This window comes from Falco cherrug, chromosome 7 (assembly GCF_023634085.1).
Source record: "Falco cherrug isolate bFalChe1 chromosome 7, bFalChe1.pri, whole genome shotgun sequence".
NCBI lineage: Eukaryota > Metazoa > Chordata > Aves > Falconiformes > Falconidae > Falco > Falco cherrug.
In genome coordinates, this window is record NC_073703.1 from 60184736 (window position 1) to 60205307 (window position 20572).

Below are 20572 nucleotides of genomic sequence, written 5' to 3' on the forward strand. Positions count from 1 at the left end.
AAACGTAGAAATGCACAGAAAAGGAGTGTTGTTCATGTAGGTAAGCAGGCTATCTAGTGGGAATATGAGACTGAATAGATGTATGTGTATGTGAATATTGGGTTTGGTTTAGTTTTTCTGTTGTATTTATTGTGGAAAATGCTACTGCCTAGTTACCTGTAAGCTGTAAAGGAAAATGGTAATTTGGGATTTTGAGTGTGGTGTTTTTAGTTTGTTTTGTTTTTTTTAGAAGTATGATGATCACCTATCAAAATATGTGATTAACTGTTACTAAACTGTACCTAGAAACTGTTTATTTTAAAACATAAATAGCATTAACATGAATTAATAACGGGTTTAAGACCTCATTTAAAATAGCTGTAAAATTTTCATGTACACAGAAAACAATTTCAGGGTGAGCAAGCAAAATGCTTTAAAAAAACTCTTTTCTCTCATGAATATCAGAAAGAAGTACCTGCAAACTTTAAATTTTTTCTCCTTTTTGTTTTCTTTAGGAAGATGATCCTCCTCATCCTGGTTATCTGAGCTTCTCTCAATGACAAGCTGAAGTAGGAACAACTGAAAGCTCTTTCTGAAGCCCTGGATATACAACTTAAATTTGTAGGAACCTTTCCAGAATGAAAACCACATACAGTTACCTTGATAATTGCAAAAGGATGAGAGAAAAGTTATGATGGCAAAAAACAAAGAGCCACGCCCCCCATCTTATGCTGTTAGTGTTGTTGGACTGTCTGGAACTGAAAAGGATAAAGGTAATTGTGGAGTTGGAAAGTCATGTTTGTGCAATAGATTCGTTCGTTCAAAAGCAGATGAATATTATCCTGAGCATACCTCTGTGCTTAGCACAATTGACTTTGGAGGAAGAGTTGTTAACAATGATCACTTTTTGTACTGGGGTGACGTAACACAAAGCGGTGAGGATGGAATTGAGTGCAGGATTCACGTGATTGAACAGACTGAGTTCATTGATGATCAGACTTTCTTGCCTCATCGGAGTACGAATTTACAACCATATATAAAACGTGCAGCTGCCTCCAAACTGCAGTCAGCAGAAAAACTAATGTACATTTGCACAGATCAGCTAGGCTTGGAGCAAGACTTTGAGCAAAAACAAATGCCTGAAGGGAAACTAAGCATAGATGGGTTTTTATTGTGCATTGACGTAAGCCAAGGATGTAATAGGAAGTTTGATGATCAACTTAAATTTGTGAATAACCTCTATATACAGCTCTCAAAATCTAAAAAACCCATAATAATAGCAGCAACAAAATGTGATGAATGTGTGGATCATTATTTGCGAGAGGTTCAGGCCTTTGCTTCAAATAAGAAGAACCTTGTGGTAGTGGAAACATCAGCGAGATTCAATGTCAATGTTGAAACATGTTTTACTGCACTGGTACAAATGATGGATAAAACTCGTGGTAAACCTAAAATAATCCCCTATCTGGATGCCTATAAAACTCAAAGACAGCTAGTTGTTACAGCAACGGACAAGTTTGAAAAACTTGTCCAAACTGTGAGAGACTATCATGCAACTTGGAAAACTGTTAGTAATAAACTGAAAAACCACCCTGATTATGAAGAGTACATAAATTTGGAAGGAACAAAAAAGGCCAAAAATACATTTTCAAAACACATAGAGCAGCTTAAACAGGAACATATTCGAAAAAGAAAAGAAGAATACATTAATGCATTGCCAAGAGCTCTTAATACTCTTCTGTCAAATCTTGATGAGATTGAACACTTGAGCTGGTCAGAAGCCTTGAAGTTAATGGAGAAAAGGCCCGACTTCCAGTCCTGTTTTGTAGTGCTTGAAAAAACACCCTGGGATGAAACTGACCATATAGATAAAGTGAATGACAGAAGAATTCCATTTGACCTTCTTACTACGCTAGAGGCAGAAAAAGTTTATCAAAACCATGTGCAGCATCTTATATCTGAAAAAAGGAGGGTTGAAATGAAGGAGAAATTCAAAAAAACTCTTGAGAAAATCCAGTTCATTTCACCTGGACAGCCATGGGAAGAAGTTATATGTTTTGTGGTGGAGGACGAAGCATTCAAATACATCACTGATGCAGATAGTAAGGAAGTGTATGGTAGGCATCAGAGGGAGATTGTTGAAAAAGCCAAAGAGGAGTTTCAGGAAATGCTTTTTGAACATTCAGAGCTGTTTTATGACCTGGATCTTAATGCAACACCAAGTTCAGATAAAATGAGTGAAATTCACGCTGTTCTGAGTGAAGAACCTAGATACAAAGCTTTACAGAAACTTGCACCTGACAGAGAATCTCTTCTGCTTAAACACATAGGGTTTGTTTATCACCCAACTAAAGAAACTTGTCTTAGTGGCCAAAATTGCACAGACATTAAAGTAGAGCAGTTACTTGCCAACAGTCTTCTGCAACTAGACCATGGCCGCTCAAATTTATACCATGATAGTGCCAACATTGATAAAGTCAATCTTTTCATTTTGGGCAAAGATGGCCTTGCACAAGAATTGGCAAATGAAATTCGGACACAGTCCACTGATGATGAATATGCATTAGATGGAAAAATATATGAACTAGATCTTAGGCCAGTTGATGCAAAATCCCCATACCTGTTGACTCAGTTGTGGACCTCAACCTTCAAACCACATGGTTGTTTTTGTGTGTTTAACTCTATTGAATCGCTGAATTATATTGGGGAGTGCATTGCAAAAATAAGGGCTGAAGCATCTCAGATAAGGAGAGACAAGTATATGGCTAATCTTCCATTTACGTTAATACTGGCGAACCAGAGGGACAGTGTTAGCAAGAATCTGCCTATACTGAGACATCAGGGACAGCAATTGGCCAACAAATTACAGTGTCCCTTTGTAGATGTACCTGCTGGTACATATCCACGCAAATTTAATGAGACCCAAATAAAACAAGCTCTGAGGGGAGTACTAGAAGCAGTTAAACACAACTTTGATGTTGTAAGTCCAGTTCCTACCATTAAAGATCTGTCAGAAGCTGACTTAAGAATTGTCATGTGTGCCATGTGTGGTGATCCGTTTAGTGTGGATCTTATTCTTTCACCCTTCCTTGACTCTCACTCCTGTAGTGCTGCTCAGGCTGGCCAGAATAATTCTTTGATGCTTGATAAAATAATAGGTGAAAAGAGGCGTCGAATACAGATAACTATATTATCATATCATTCTTCAATTGGGGTAAGGAAAGATGAACTTGTTCATGGATATATACTGGTTTATTCTGCGAAGCGGAAGGCGTCCATGGGAATGCTTCGAGCATTTCTTTCTGAAGTTCAGGATACGATTCCTGTCCAGTTAGTGGCTGTTACTGATAGCCAGGCAGACTTCTTTGAGAATGAAGCAATCAAGGAACTTATGACTGAAGGGGAACACATAGCAACAGAGATTACTGCTAAGTTTACAGCTTTATATTCATTATCTCAGTATCATCGTCAAACCGAAGTTTTCACATTGTTCTTCAGTGATGTATTAGAGAAGAAAAACATGATTGAAAGTTCTTACATGTCAGACAGCACAAGGGAAACAACACATACAAGTGAAGATGTTTTTCCAAGATCTCCCAGAGGAAGTTCCCTTGACTATAATTATCCAGATTCAGAGGATGATACTGAAGGACCACCACCTTACAGTCCAATTGGTGATGACGTAAGGTTACTCCCAGCACCTAGTGACCGTTCAAAGTACCGACTGGATTTGGAAGGAAACGAGTATCCTATTCACAGTACACCGCTCAATTGTCATGACCATGAACGCAACCATAAAGTGCCTCCTCCAATAAAACCGAAACCACTTGTTCCAAGAACAAATGTGAAAAAACTGGATCCTAACCTCCTGAAAACAATTGAGGCAGGTATTGGCAAAAATCCCAGGAAACAACCTTCTCGAGTGCCTCCGGTACCACCAGAAGATATAGACCAGTCTGATAACTATGCTGAACCTATTGACACTATTTTCAAACATAAAGGCTTTGCAGATGATATCTATGCGGTTCCAGATGATAGTCAGAATCGTATTATTAAAGTTCGAAACTCAATTGTTATAAATACCCAAAGTGAGGAAGAAAATGGGTTTTCTGACAGAATATCCAAAAGTCATGGGGAAAGAAGGCCATCAAAATACAAATATAAATCCAAGACTCTGTTCAGCAAAGCTAAATCTTACTATAGGAGAACACATTCGGATGCGAGTGATGATGAGGCTTTCACCACCTCTAAAACTAAAAGAAAAGGAAGACATCGTGGAAGTGAAGAAGATCCACTTCTTTCACCTGTTGAAACATGGAAGGGTGGCATAGATAACCCTGCTATTACGTCGGATCAAGAATTGGATGATAAAAAAATGAAAAAGAAAACCCACAAAGTAAAAGAAGATAAGAAAGTAAGTCAATTGATTTAAATTTTATTTACAACTTCTGGTGCATTGTAAGAAGGGAAGAATCAAAATATGCAGGAGTTGCATCCTATTTTGAAATGGGTGCTTTAAAATTTTGATGTAGCAGTGTTTGATTTTTGTCCAATTTTCCACTTAACTTGCTCAGAACTGGCAAAGCTGAGGGAATGAGATGGTTTGTGTATCTAATCAGCTGTTCAGTAAGTTTCAGTTCTTTTCACCTCTGTATGTAGGTATGCAGTCTCCCTTCCATATGAGTAGAGTGGAGACAGAATTTGTTCCACAGAGCCTTTTTTTTGTTAATCATAACATTATTATTATTTTTAATTTTAAAAAAGCTCCTTTATGAGTTCTTGGGTAGAACTGGTTCTTTCAGTTCTTGCAGTTCTGGCTGTTGGAATGAAGTTTAGGGCTGGTGAATGAAAGGGGTGGTTTCTTTTTAATTCTCAGTTGTCTACCTGAAACTCTAAAACAAGAGCAAGAAAAGGAAACTGTATAGTGGTTTTACTGACTGCTGCATTTTCCTAGTGTGAGCAAGCAAGTAATCAAGTTGAAAGCTGTGCTACCTGTACAATTCTCTATTACAAAATAGAAGGGAACAAAACGCCTGCCCAGTGTGGGTCTCTAAATAATAATGTGACATTCCACTTGAAAAATGTCTGCATTTTATTTTGATCTTTATGCTTGATAGTTACTTATTTTTTTGATCTACTGTTTTAAAAAAAAATTATGTCAAGGTAGTGTTGTGGTGTAGATTCTAGATGTATACGCTTTTCTACCCTAAAATTAAAATTTAAACTATAATCATTGTCTTGCGTATAGGTTTTGTTTAATATTAAATCAGAAGCATTCCTGGTTAGGTAGATATTTTCTTTCTTGTCTCAAAATAAGTCAACCTTTTTAATATGATCTTTCATAGCATTTTAAAAATGTCCCTTTTAGCTTAAGTCTGACGGTACTTGAGTAGCATTTAGAAATAAGTTTTGTTCAAGTAGAGCATAGTTAAATTTTAGTAATGGATTAAATTCTGAATTGCATTTCCTAGTATGCAGCTGTGATTTGAATTACACATGGCTGATTTCAAGGGCACTAAATTTTCTTAAGGCTTACTCATAAGCATAGATAATGATGTCTTGTGGGTATATAATCATATGGTTAAAAATACTTTGAAGTTATTCTTTTTGGGAAAGTTAAATGTTTTTTAAAACAGTAATTTATATGCTTTTGATTGAAATAATCTTGCCACATAGAAATTGAAATGTAGTATTCATAATCCTACTGTTTCAGCTGTGTTAAGTTGACAGAAAGCTCCTCCGAGTTGGATATTTACACTTAAACTGTGTAGACTTGGTATAGTGGAGTCTTTTATTCCTGGCATTGTGTCAGGAAACCCCCTGATATCCAAAGCCTCCACTTTTGGCTTTGGCCTGTTGAGAGGCAGCCTGACTTGGAAGTTTCAGGCTATTTGAATTTTTATAGTGGTTAAGACTCTTGAAGAGTACAAAAAGCTGTTTCAAATTTTCTTTAACATACCTCTTGGTGGTGTTGTGTTGGTTTTTTATACTGTTCTTTACTTGCAAGTTGTGGTCCAGGGCTGATACTTTGAAATTAGTCAGAGAAAACTTTTAATAGTAAAGTGATGATGGAGAAAGCAAATTTAACTTGATAGCTAAAATGTTTGCAAGCATTCAAAATATGAGTACTTAATGTTTGATAAGTAGTGACTTCTATATGTGTTGAATTTCGTTATGTTGAAGTGAGCGTAGTTCCAGTTTTGTGATGAGTCATTCTAGTCCGTAATATACTCCTTTTGGTGTTTAACTGTTGATTATTTTTTTCTTTTCCAAGAGAGATGCAGTTTTACTAGTTTTGGAACTTATTCACTGTGTTTTCCTGTGTTCTTCTAGATGAGCAGCTAGCAGTCTTTAATTGCAAAACCTCAAAACTTAGTCATATTGTATTTTCCTTGTTCAGTGTTTTTTAGTCTATGTGAGGGATGTTAGTGCCCCACTGTTTACAGATTACTTGCTGGTTTTTTTGAGAAATTTGACCCCCTGGATGTGAAAGAGATAAGTAAAACATTTGTAGTCCTTTCTGAATATTTCTTAAAGCTCTTACTGATACTTTTTCTAAATTGTTCAGTTGTATGTAAAGGGAACATCAGATGCACATGTAGCTACTCTTGGTATAATTACAGTGATTCTGAAATATAGAAATCTTACAAACAAAACGAATTTGTTTGGAAAAACTCAACTTTTGAAGTCAGAGGTCCTCACTATCTCTGTCAAAGATTATGACTTGATTTGTTTTTTAATGATTTTTTTTTTTAAATCAGCTTCGTAGTATGCTGTTGCTTTTTAAAGCCCGAATAGGATATGTAACATTCTTGATACTCCTTTCCTCTTTGTTGATTTGAGGGTTTTGAGATCCCATGTGCTGGGTGAGTTTCTTGTACAGTATTGCAGAAAGCTCCTATGCAGTCATTTATGGGCTTTGCACGTTTTTTCAGTTACACAAAGCAAATTTCATTTGAAGACATAATTTGCCTATGCAAATTTTTACATTTAGAATTTTTTTAAAAAATCACGTTGGGGGGCATTGGTTTGTTTTGGATTATTTGGGTTTGGCTTTCTCCCCCCCCCCCCCCCCCCCCCCCCCCCCCCCCATTACTTTTAAAGTTACACACAATGAAAGTTTCTTAAAGTGCTATTTACTTTCGTCTTGGAGGTTCTGGAAAATGTTTTAAAGTCAGGGCCAGAATAAGAAAACGTTTAAAGATAATGTGTTTCGAGAAAGAGACATGACCTTGCTGAAGGATGCTTATTCTGTCCTGATGCTTCCAGGTTCCAGTCTCCCAACTTACTAGATGAAATCATATAAAGGTATGGGCACTAGGACAGATACAGTCATAGGATTCAGGTAGAAATTGAAGGGAAGAATGCAAGAGCTGGGTGGGTAGGAAGGAGGAATGGAGTTTTGGTGAACTACAGAATAGGAAAAATAAGAGTTCCTTTTTACAGCCTTGAAATTAGCAGCCATAGTTTGACTGATCTGCTAACACATGTACCAAACTTCTAAAAAATCTGTTGTGATACATGTTATTAAAAGCAGAAGTGAATAGTCAGAATTGTGCTACTTGTTGCTATTCAGAAGCATAAATTCAGATGTTTTACTGTGGATAGTATAGCCATGACAAATCTGTGGTGAGCAGGTAATGTTACTTGCAAGGGCCTTTAACATTGCTTACTACCAGAGGAAATTAAACAATCTAAAACTGAGATCAGTTCAGTAAATGTGCTTTGGTCTGAATTATTTGCCCGCTGTTGTTGTCCGTAACACCATGTTTGTTTCCTCAGATCTTGTTTCTGTATACTCGTAGTGAGAACTGGAAAAACCATCCTTGTGCTCTGTTTTCAGTTATCACAGAAATAATTCCTATGAAAACTTCTATTCCTCGTTCTCACTGTTCTGTAAAACTCATCCAGAACTTCAGTTTCCTCCGTATTGGTGAGGAATCTTCTAGCAGCTTCCAGTTTTCACCTTTCCTTGTGGTAACCTTTCTCCTGAAATGTTTTCTTCTGTTGTTATGTCTCTGACCTCCAAAGAGGTAATGAGAATATGACTGCTACTTGACCCAAGTTTTAGAAGATTAAAAATGGTTTTGTAATTCCCTCTGAACTTATGTTTTTGAATGAACATGGATGAACCTGTGTAGAATATTGCAAAGAATGTCATAGCAGTGCATTACAAAATCTTAATGTTTATTGATCTGTACTAGAAATTACTGACACAACTGTGTGATCGCACCAAACTTTTTCGTAGCTGCAGTTATTGTCACTTAGTAACCACTGGCCTATTCTTGTCCTTGATAATTTGCAGCTAATGACTTCCTGCCATCTAGTACAGGTGGTTTATAGTACATGTGTATTATAGTACATGTACATTATAGTATGTGCTATATGACATTCCAGTACATGATTTTTCCCTTAGCCTATGACTTTGTCCTTTTTGTTGTTGAATATCATCTTGTTTCTGTTACTCCAGCTGTTGTGGTAGTTTCCTATATGCCACCATTAAATGCCTTCCTAAAGGCTAGATTGGTAAACCCAACTGATTGTTGTAGTTTCTTTGCCTCTAGAAAAGAACATGTTTCCAACAAAGAAGGTTGAATCTGTCTAACATAGTCTAACTTGTGATGTGTCCACCTGTATCCTATTTCATGTTATTACCGTGTTTCTAAATGTTCTGAAATATTTATTGTATGGCCTTGCATGTGCTGTTAACAAGTGGATTGTTAAACTTTTTCTGGTAGGGAAGTAGATGAAGAAAACTGGAGAGAAGGAGAGAAAAGAAAGCAGACTGCCCTCAGTCATAGGACGTTTTAACCAAGTTATGTGGAGTTGTTTGTGCACACTGTGCATGTTGTGTGCCAATATTTGTTAAGATATGATGTGCTCTCCCCCCCCCCCCGGAACTTTTTCTGTAGAAGTTTCTCTTATGAAAAAGCGCCTAGTCCAGTCCTTTCCGCTGTTACTATGCGAAGTATCTCTCAGATTAAATATGTTTTCCAGAGTGAAGTCTCCCCTGTATCAACACGCTTTCTATGTTTGATTGTTTCCTTACCGTTGTGCAAACTTGGAAGAACTAAGCACAGAGTACTATGTTCACATGCAACTTTACCCCTGTTGTTTCTGCTTTACAAAGTTAGACCTCTCCAGCTGAACTGTGTGCTCATTCATCTCCATGTCTTTTTTTCAAAAATTGCAGGTGGGAGCTACACAACTACAGGTAGATGCTTATCTCAATTAGAATCTTTATTGCTGTAATATTAAGGTCTAATACAGGACATTATTGTGTGTTGATACCCACCAGACTCTTTAAAAGCAGCAGCCTTAGTTTTTGATTTAGTTAACTCGATGAGTTTGGAGATATGGAACATCAGAGAAAATGCAGAAAATTTCAGGACATGAAAGGGCAGTGAACATTCCTAGAGGATAAGGATCCTGCTGGAGGAAGTCTTCTTACACCTCAGACAGGAGGATCCTCTTCATGTGTGTGCATTAACCATAAAGCTGCAACGGTCATGCAGTTTATGCCTTGATACAAGGCACAAACCACAGTGCTCCTTGGCTTTTCGTTGTTCTCACCATGTTTTAGTCGTGTAAACAAGCTTCATGGAAATATTTTAAAATTATTTATCCATTATTATTGATCTTCTATTATTATTACTTTTGTTGTATATATAATAATTGCAAGTTATTTTTGACCCTTGTCTTAGTAATTCCCTGTATAGCAGGAAGCCTGCCTGATCCAGGAACTTGTAGCTATTCCATGCAGATACAAATAATAACCTTATTAATCTTTACTATGGAATTGATGAGTATTAAAAAATTACCCATTTAATTTAGAGCTGTTATCTTTGTGAACACTTTGAGATATGTTGAGTATCTACGCTGTGTTTTTTCCCCCTCTTATAAAATATAGTTCATTTAGTTTTTATCTTCCCCAGCATATAAAGAAATGCAAATATCCTGAATATATTTCTGCAAAGAGAAAGGCAGAGCCTCATCTTGAAATAAATTCTGCAGGCTTCTTGCCTTGTTATGGAAAACATTTTGTAAAAGGATGAATAAGATTAGTATGAGTATCTTTCATTTATTTGTGTGGAAGAAATTATTTGGAGTACTTTTGAAACAAGTAGTAACTACAGAGATCTTGTAAACAATATAGTAAATTAACTGACCAGTGATAATGCCATTGTTAAAAGTTATTAAATCTGAAAAAGTTTCACTATTTTTGTTTGTTGACCAATAGTCAATAATTTTATTATTCAAAGTCTGATCACTTTTTTTTGTTGTTACTTTTTTTTGTTGTTGTTGTTGTGACTGGAGTTTCCACCTTTGGTGTTCAATTAAATCTGAAAAACGGTATTTTAAAACATTAAGCCTTGTAATCTTGTTTGCAAACATTTGTTGTTTCCAAAGAAGATTGTGAATTACATTCTTTCTATTTTCCTTTATACCAAGATGATTGTAAGATGCCTTTTAATTTACATTAACCTGAAAACTTGTCGCAGTATTTTAGCAAGAAAAATCCACTAGCACCTAGAAGGATTTTTTCACATGTCTTACACTGACTTGTTTTAGAACACCATAGTTGTAGTACAGGTTTGACATCTATTTTTCTATGCTGAAACTTGTTTCCTCTCATTATAATTTCAAAACTATATGAAATTTTGTGTTGCAGCTATTACTGAAATAGTGTCAGGAGCTGTATAGCCCGTGTGTGTTGATCTCAGTTTTAATAAAACTGTGGTAAACACGTGAGAAATGGGAGATCAACTTAGATTTTTATTCAGCTGTTCTAGTGTCAGTTCAGTGGTTGATTTAGCAAAGTACTGTCTACTTCAGACTGGAATGTGCAGTGATTATTTTTTTTTTTTCTTCTGAGGAGTATAGGAAATATCAAAATCTGTACTTTCAGGTTTCATCTGTTCAAATTTAACACTTTTAAAATGCATGTTTGGAGCCATATGCCTTCTTGAGCCTCCATAGTTTAAAACTTAGTATAACAAGCTGTAACTCTAAAAATGGCAGAAGGCAGGAGGGGAAGAAAGACAGAGCATGTCGGGGACTATCTTCTGCATTATTCATGTTGTATAGTTTCTGACGAGCTAGCCATGGATTAGAGATTACAAATACTTTATTGAGCCTATAAAATGAATGCTGTTCATACTGTGTCATTTTATGAAGTATTTTAATAGTCCTGAAAATATTGACTTTGCCCTCTATGACCTAGGGCTGACTACAAATGAAGCAGACAGAAAATATTCTTTGTTTTAAAAGTAGTAGTGAAATGTGTGGGAGGTAGAGAAGTGGCTGAATTTCCCATTTGATAAATTATGGTGGTAGTTCCGATGGGATGGAGGTGGGGGGGGGGGGGGGGGGGGGGAAAGAAGGGAGCCCATCTTGAGCAGAGAGGACTTGCTAGAGTAAGCAGTCCATCAATAAAGGGGGTTGATAGCTAGGTTTAGGCAGTTTTTCAGTTTTCTAAGTTAATTTTGAAAGGTTGTATTTAAGTGCATTGTACTCTCAAGACTCACAGACAATGAGTGGTGCCTAGCTAGTTCCCTGGCACCTACAGTCAAGAGGGTTAATCTTGAGTATGCCTCAAATCCACATTTTCAGTTTGATGCTTTTTTAAAAATAATATTTCTAGTTTTGAAATCAAGAATTGTATACTGTGCTGTGTTAGAATACATGTTTTCTTGTTTACCTTGTCTTTTATTGAGAGGACTTCAGGTAATCTTTTGCAACATGTATTTCAGTGATCAAACTACTGTAATTAATATTTCAGGTAAATGCCTTTGGTATCAGTGACTCAAGACAAGTTTGCGATTCTCAGAGTTAAAGTGCTTTCCTGCCAAAATATGTAAGGATCAGCTGGAGGTTTGGCGTTGACCTCTGTTAGGGTATGAAGAGAAGTTGTCTTTGGCAAGACAAGTACTTTCACAAGTAGTGAAACCCATGCTGGAAAGCTCAACATTAGTGCAGCAATCAATTATTTAAAAAAACCCCAAACCAACAGATTTATATGAAAACTAAGGATTTCAGCTTTATGGTGTTGGACTTGTATTTTAATTACTAACATGAAACAGTGGTATATGAAACAATGAGCTTTTTGCTAGGATAAGCTAACAAAACCTTTCTAGAATAAGCTAACAATAACTTGGTGCCTATTAGTCCTTTTTTATTATGATGTATAAAAAGCATACAAAAATGTCTTGGACTGTGCCTAGGTTAGTGCTCTTTGTATGCAGTATTAGGGGACTGCTGTATTGTGGGGAGTGGGTCTATTGGGCAGAACTATTGAACTGAAAATACCGGTGGCAAATTCATAATCTCTCCATCAAAATCTAGGAATTTAGAAATAATTCACTTTTTTTTCAGGTGTTGTTTAAATGAACAATTTAATGTTTAACAGTATTTTTGTTTGATATTGTTTCATTAGAAAACTTCTAAAAGTTAATTTTACCCAGAAAAAAATATGATGGTCATTATGTTGACTAGTAGATTTTAAAGTTCAATGCTATGACTGATGGATCAGAAAAGCTGTTATTTTCTCAGGGTGGGGAACACAGATGAAAAAAAAGCTTTCACTTAAGCTTATTTTTCTTAGAAATAAGACTTGTATCTTTTCCTAAAGTCAGCTGATCTTTTGACAGAGATCAGGCTTTTTGCACAGTGACATGGCTTTACTTTCAGAACAAGTTTTTTACCTGAGAAGTCTACAACTAAGGAAAGTGTGGAAGTCTCAAATCAGGAAATAACATGGTGTTTTTTTAATACCTTAAAGTTTTGTTGTTAATTTGCAGATGTTTTGGTGTTTGGTTGGTTGGTTTTTTTTGGTGAAGATTGTGTAGATAGGATTATTTGCAGGAAGATTTGATTTGCACTGTCACTGGAGAGTTTGCCTACTCACATGCCCCAAAAGAAAGGGAAATCATGAGTAAGGTATTTAAATAAATATTGGATGGGAGGGAGACAAAATATGTAACGGGAAATAACTGATAAAATTATCATTGTAACTTTGCAATGTGAAATCATAATTTCACGCTTGTGGGGTAGCCCTGCAATGATCACCTCTTCTCCTGCCTTACATTTGGATCAGTTTGAAAAGGACTTCAGGGTCTGGTTTTTTTGCTTTATCCTTTTATTCTTTATTATTTTTTAAATTCTGTAGACAAATTCTTGCTTTCCAAATTGGAGAGTAAACTGTTTCAGCAGACAACTCATCTAAGAAACCTTTCTGCTTTTTTGAGTGTATGTCATACTTGATATGTCAGTTCCTTACAACCATTCTTGTAAACACAGGACAACTATTAGAAGAAAACATTATTTATTCTGGCTTTGCAGACATATTTGATATTTCATACTATGTCCAGGTATTCTATGCAGTAATAATATCCATTAGTATCATAATTGTCATAAAAATTCTGTAAAATCCTAGTTTATTATTCTATTAACTGGATTGCTTTCCAATCACACCAACAAAATCTGTTTATATTTAATTATTTTATGCTAATATCTTGTCTTAGAAAAAGACTGTGTGTCTCTGATTATCTGCTGGGTCTGAAATACACAGTCTGAATGTAGATCCATTTATTCTAAGATGGTGTGGATGTGCACTGAATACCTTGGGGGAAAAAAACAACACTTTTTCATTGTTCTAATGTATGTCTCTCTAAAATGATATTTTCATTTAACATTTGACAAAGATGTTTTCACTGAGTGTTACAGGTTCTTTAGCTTCAGCTTGGCCCTTCCAGCTGCTGCTTATCTGAACTGGTGTTGCCTCTAAATAAATACAATTTTGCCACTAAAGAGAAAATGGCTGATGAACTAGGTTGGGTGCTTGGGACATCAAAGCAGGGACTGTTGCAGTGAGTAGGAGAGAAGAAAAAGAAAAAGCTGTTTCTAATCTGAAGGCATATACTAGTGGAAGCATAGATATCTTAGTCAAGATGAATAAAAGTGACCCAAGGAGCTGACAGTTGAAAAGAATGCTTTCAGATATAGTCTGCTTTAGTCATGAAGGTTTATCCTAAAGTTTTATCCTAAGCTTTTTTCTAAACTTTTAAGTAAAATTTTCATTAAATTTAAATTTTCAGTTAACGTAAAACTTTGAGAATTGAATTGCTGGAAAACAATTTCTTTCTAATGTTTTGGAGAATGCTCTAGTAAATATTCCTTCCTTCTAAGCTGTAAGTGCCAAACCTTTTCTAGAAATCCCAAATTTGAAAGATACGCAATATTTTTTTTTTGCTACCCTTCTGTTACTGGGGCCGGTCACAGGTACTCTGCTGCTGATTGTCTTACAAAGAGACATTCCACATAAAAGGTTTCACCTGTGTATTATATTATTGAAAGGCTTTGATTAACAGAGTTGTTTCTTTATCAAATGTTGGAGAAGTTCCACAGGTGCTGTAGGGTGATGGTTGGAGAAATGTTCTTTAGGCTGTAGTTTCCACTTTCCCTCCAACTTCAGCTCATTAATTCTCAGTGGGCAAGATAATAATGAAATATGTACCTTACTGAATTGAAATTTGAGGTAGTCAGTAAGCAGTGATTGAGCAAATTTGATGGTGGTTAACTGTTAACTTTTTTTTTTTTACACAAAGTGATTGAAATTCAAGACTCTTCTAGATGTAAAATGCAGAAACAAGACATTTTGTCTTAATAGTTAATTGAGGTGTAGTCTTATTATACATTTTAACATTCTCAAAACCTTAAATTGTAATTTGGCTGTTGTTGTGCTTTTTGTTTTTCTTTTATACTATTGGATGTTGACTGAAGAGCTTTTATATGAAAATGTAACTTCTTTTAACTAACTTCTCTACTGTATATAAACTGTAGGTAAAATGCTGAAAGGGTGGTCAGGCATTGGAACAGGCCGCCCAGGGATGTGGCAGAATCACGTGTTCAAAGTGTTCAAAAAACATGTAGCTGCAGTGCTCAGGGACACGGTTTAGTGGTGGACTTGGCAGTCCTGGGTTAATGGTTGGACTTGATCTTAAAGGTCTGTTCCAGCCTAAATGGTTCTATGATTTTAATGGTGATGTTCATTCAGTTTCCATATTCAGTTGCCAATATACAGCCAATTGATTGACCATTGAATATGGCTATCTCTGAATATTTTCATTAACAGTCAAGAGATGAAACATGGTATCCAATGCAGTATATTGCAGTTCTTGTAATTGTTCAAGGGTGGTTTATCAGTTGAACTGATAAAAGCCCCTCTCCAAGCAAGAAAATTCCACGTGAAACTCATTGTCTTACTAGATTCAATTGGGTGCGGACTTCCTTTTGGCTCAAGATCTTGTGCCTGTAACAAAGCAATCATGCTTTATAGGAGTGCCTGCAACTCTAAGATTGATTACTATATGCTCTGCATCATCATGTTTCTATTCTAGCATAGTTACACTATAAAGGTTATTTAGTGTCTTTAATGAGATGCATACAGAAAACCCTTTTTTGTTTTGTTTTGATATGACACTCAGTCCTGTCCTAAAGATTTCTGTGGAGGTGTGGTGCTGGTGGGATTCATAGAGACTCTTCTGTGAGTGGTGCTGAAAGTTTGTATGCAGACTTGTCATAGAACTCTAAACAACAAGTAGTGTGTTTATTTTTATTCCTACGGTGTTTCAATTACTGATGCATTGGGTGATCCAGTTCCTAATGTGATACAAAAATGACCAAATTTATTAGAAGTTATTTGAGTGCTTTGTCTCTAACGTATGCTATTTTAAAAGTACATTTTTTTTTTTCAGTCTGCCTTAGAGGAATTTTTAATGTCTGATAGCTGTATAATCTCTTTGTTTTTACTGAATGGTTACAATGTGAATTAGTTAAAATATTACTTAAATAACTCTGTTTTGTTGTAGCCGAAAAAGAAAACTAAGACATTCAATCCTCCAATCCGTAGAAACTGGGAAAGTAATTACTTTGGGATGCCCCTACAGGATCTGGTTACACCTGAGAAACCGATACCTCTGTTTGTTGAAAAATGTGTGCAATTCATTGAAGATACAGGTAAGATAGGAGAACTGTTGGAGGAAAGACTTTCCCACTTTGCATACTGAGTAAAGCCTTTCATTTTCTGTTTTAAAATATTTTTAGAATTTTATCCTGGAAATAAATAATTATGGGAGAAGTGCATTTTAAAAGTAGAATATGCTCTCTAAATTGTATGCTTAATATGTGATGGTCTTTTGTCTTTATTTACACAAATATTTAATTTCTTTCTGACAAACATTTGAATTTAACAATTTTTTCATGTAATTTAAAAAACTTGTATTTTTTTCTAATGCCAAATGACTTTTAACCTGATGACATTTCAGTCTTATATGTCTCACTGTAGCACTCTGTTTTAATTCAAATTTTAAAAACTTCTGAAATCCACTTTTTCCAACTGCAGAAAATGGGCACTTCATATGGCTTAATTAGCTTGCTTTCTTTATTTTACCGATAAATGTAGTTTTGTACTTTTAACTTATACAGAAATGGAAACATTTGTTTTTCTAAATACTGTGTAATTCTACATGGAAAATGATAATCAGTTTAACTTGCAGATTTCCAGTTGAATGTAAAATATTAACATATATGTGTGTGAACTGGGATGAAATTTCACAGTATGGTTTTCTCTCTCTTTTTTTTTTTTTTTTTTTTTTTCCTGGCTCCCTGGTTGTGTGTTTGTCACTGCTTTCAGCCTATTTACTGTGTGACCATGAGGCGAATAGGATGATCTTGCTGGTCCAACAGAAGACTACATTTAGGAGTGGGGAATTGTGTTGAGGTTTGGGACTGACCTGTGGTTGGGTTTGGTTTTTTTTTTTTTTTTTTTTTAAAGATGGTGAGCATCGGTTTTCTGTTAGTGTGTAGATCTTGCTTGCTGTGAGGTTGCCTGAATGCTGTATTGCTGTATTTGAAGCAAATGAGAGTATGAAACTGACTGACTGAAGCTGAAACGTGAGCAGGACCATCTTTTGATGGGTGTCTGCAGTTCAATATTGTTTAGCGTGGGGTAAAACTGCACCTTTTCTCAACATTTCCTTAGTTCTGTAATACAATTTTGGCTATACGATGACAGTAGCAGTTTTAGCAGGAATAAAACTGATAGATATTCTTTCTTAAACTAAAATTCACATTTACTGCTATCTGTGAGAGTAGTGTTTCTGGAAGAATTACTGCAGGTGGTACGCCTAATGACTGTTTTTGAAGACTTAAATACTGCATTAATGCAATGAAAAGAATTAGGTGAAATCTTAGGCACTGATCTTTTGGGAGTTAGATATGTTAGTATAAATCTGTCTTTAAACTTTACCTGCTATTGATTCCTTGCCTGAAGGTAATAGCTGTGTTTTCTTCCCTCTTGCTTTTGCTTTCCCCACCTCATCCAGGAAAAAAAAAAAGGGAAGGAGAAAGAAGGGCAAGGAGTAATAGGGTGGTATAGACAGTTTTATATTTTGTTCGCTATTGTATGTAGCAAAAAAACCAAATTAAAACAAATCAACATAAATTTATGGGTGAGTCACTGTCTGAATGTGTTTTCTTTAAAAGTGGCTACATGCAGCTACTATGTATAGCTATATAAAATAAACATACACCAGTAATGAAGACCAAGTGAATTTTGAAGTTTGTAGGATCTGGAAGGTAGTATCTTATATTTGAGCATGCTTAACTTTATAAGAATGCTTTCAAACAACAAAATTATAAATCTAGATCTAAAGAAAATTGTATTTGCTTATAAGTAATGGTGTCTGTTATCTGACTTTGTGGTAGGCTTTTGAAAGGAAGTGTAGTATTTCTCCAAAAGGATTTTCACCAACTTGTGGGGCGAGAGAGAACTAGTATTGTGGGAGTATGATTTGTCATCTTTTTTTCCTTATAATAGTCAAATAGTGCAAACATCCAGAAGATTTAACACTTTATTCTCCTCTAATCACCTGTCTTTGAGGAATTAGATGTTTAGTTAAGCTTCTGATGTTTTCAAGATGTGAGTGGCTCCTCAAAAGTGGTGACTTGGGAGGTACTGCATTACCTTTATTTGGTTGAGTATTTGTTAGTTCATCCTGGGATGCTGCTGTGCAGCTACTGAAAGCTGGAGAACTTTAATTCTGGACATACATGTAAGCTGGACAACCATTGTGCCATCTGTATGCCTTTTTTGTGGCTGTGAAGACCATAGTTGTCCTGCTGTTTCTGTTAAGCACTTAGCAAAGATGGAAGAAAACCTCTACTTTTTATCTGTATTAGATTTTTTTTTTCCTCCTACGCTGAATTCTGTGTAAGTAGCTTTGGTTGTTCTTTTCAACTTTATACTTGGCTGTGGGAATTTTATTTTTGGTGTTTATTATTTTTATGTTGGGTTAATATTCTGTAGGTATTTGAGTTTCAAGCATTGTTCTGATGGAACATATTTGTTGCCTTTGAGGAGGTTGTTCACTTGCATTGTCTTCAAATCCTGTGCTGAGATAGTCTCAAAGTCAGTGATGTGAGCCTGTCTGAGAGAAAATGCCACAAATACGGTTTTGGAGATGATCAGTCTGCAGAAGGCAAGTTGGGGTCTGTTGGCTTCAGGTGGGAATCCAGAATGGTACCGTTCCCCTTTGACAAAGCTGCTTGGCCCTGGGGAATCATCCCAGTACTTCAGCTGTCTTTTAGCAAGTCAGCCTAGTACCAGTACTAACCGAACTGAATGCCGGTGTTTATTGTCATTGCCTTTTTATTCAAGAAGTGCAGTCTTTCCCAACTCTTCCTGAATGAGGCTAATCAGTATATTTCTCTTACAGATGATGTATTTGTTCAGCTTTTCCTTTTAAGGTACTTCTGTGAAGTGCAGCTCCTTCCCTTTGTATTACCACATACAATTTGTATTGTGGCTGAATTGCACATGTTTTTGCGACGATATGATTAACCTCAAATTGAAGAGCTAATTTTCATGTTCTCTATCTCTGCCTCATGAAATTATACAAAACAGTGTGTCGTACCCACTCACCTAAATTGTGACTGAGGCTAGAAAGTACGCAGTGTGAAAAAAGTTTTCTCTGCTTTGTTTTGGATGCTTAGATGAGAAGATGATATCAGAAGGTGTTGTTGAAGATTTGTGCTCCACCGTAAACCTTAAAGAATTGAGTGCATGCAGAAAATACCATCAGATTTTTGTTTTACCATACTCTTCTGGAATATCCTCATAAAAAAAAAATCATCTGCATCAGTAGAAAAGGAACAATATGGAAAAAATTAAGTAAATCCAGGAGCTGAATAGCTCTAGCTTTTTATAAATCAACAGATTTTTTTATTTTGAAGGAGCTATACAGATGCTGTCAGGTTAAAGGGAGATCTGGTAGAGATAAGGGATCCTAAGTCAGGGCCTACAGATGTAGGGGTTTTTTTGTGTGTTTCTGTTTAGTTTGCTATTTTCTGACAAGAAGTTTTATTCTGAACTGGTTTAGCTTTATGGAGTCAACTAATTTCTGGTTTTGAAAGATAACCTAGTGCTTGAATCCCTTTTGGAATCTTCTTGATAGTATTGGAAGTAGAAAATGAGGGAGTGAAGTGGTTAATACGTGAACAGATCTAAACCTAATAAGCAGCAAGTATGTATCAGAACCTCCGTTTCAGCTGCCCTGTGTACTCGCTGCTGGTACTGGTAGTAGAAAGCAGTAATACTACATAGTACTTTGTCTTGTTAGAACCTATTGATTAAAAAACACTTTGTAAAATACCATGTAAGGTTATCTTAAATTTAATAACACTGTCACTTCTGGATAAGGAGTGAGGAAAGGTTGGATAAATACTGTAAAAAAGCTTGCTTGAGTATTTATGCATTCTCCGTGATTATATGAAAACATTTTCTCTATTGAAGCCTTTCATTTTTTAATTCATTGTAATTATAGCAGGATGAGTAATTTTTTGGCTGGTTGTCAGAGCTCTTGTTGGTTCATTTAACAAGATGATCAAAACAATTTTTACCTTTCAGGTAAGTAAGTTGATAATGGTGAATTACCAAGTTTTTCACTAAATGGCTTGGTATAGATGTATAATGTTTTCAGGAAAATGTGTTTTCTGGTAAAGATATTGCAATCTTATCTGTAACCTTCTACAGACTATATAAACACTTACCTATCATTAGTGACATAGCGTAAGCTATAAGCTGCTGGTGTTTGTATGCTCTGTCACATTCTTTGGAAATCAATGTGTAACTTGCTCCTGAGGGCAGCTAGTTAAAGTGACTTTTTGACGTTGGTAGTTAACTTTCAGTTATGGGTTTCCAAAAGAAGAATTTGATGATACGGTTGTTCTGGTGTATTTTGTTGCTTTCTCCTGATGGACTGAAGGTCATTGTGTTATGTCACTTGCAATGAACTTACAAAGTGTATTGGTTTTCTACAAACTAGGTTTATGGAAATGTATTTAGCAGGGAAACTAAAGTATAATTTTCTTAAAACTGAAGTCGCGTTTTTTGTGCAGAATAATGGTGATGTGAGATGTGCTAGAAAAAAAATGAACTAATTTAAAAAAAAAAAATCTATCCAATGTAGACCATTACTTTTTTTTTAGTACAGCTCATTTTTTCTAAATGTAGGCAGAATTCAGATAATTGTTG

The 20572-nt window shown here is 35.7% G+C and overlaps 1 protein-coding gene across 2 annotated transcripts in view; it reads left to right on the forward strand.

Annotated features, from left to right (window-relative positions):
• The window catches only part of ARHGAP5 (Rho GTPase activating protein 5), a 55915-nt gene that overhangs the window by 12441 nt on the left and 22902 nt on the right, over positions 1–20572 (forward strand). Inside the window, exons 3-5 of one of the 2 annotated variants that reach the window (XM_055715912.1) lie at positions 495–4393; positions 15849–15996; positions 16673–16759. In XM_055715912.1, the coding sequence (XP_055571887.1) occupies positions 671–4393; positions 15849–15996; positions 16673–16758 (3957 nt within the window). In that variant the 5' untranslated portion in view covers positions 495–670 and the 3' untranslated portion in view covers position 16759. The remainder of the gene's footprint in view (positions 1–494; positions 4394–15848; positions 15997–16672; positions 16760–20572) is intronic. The other variant, XM_055715911.1, reaches the window with a different exon arrangement.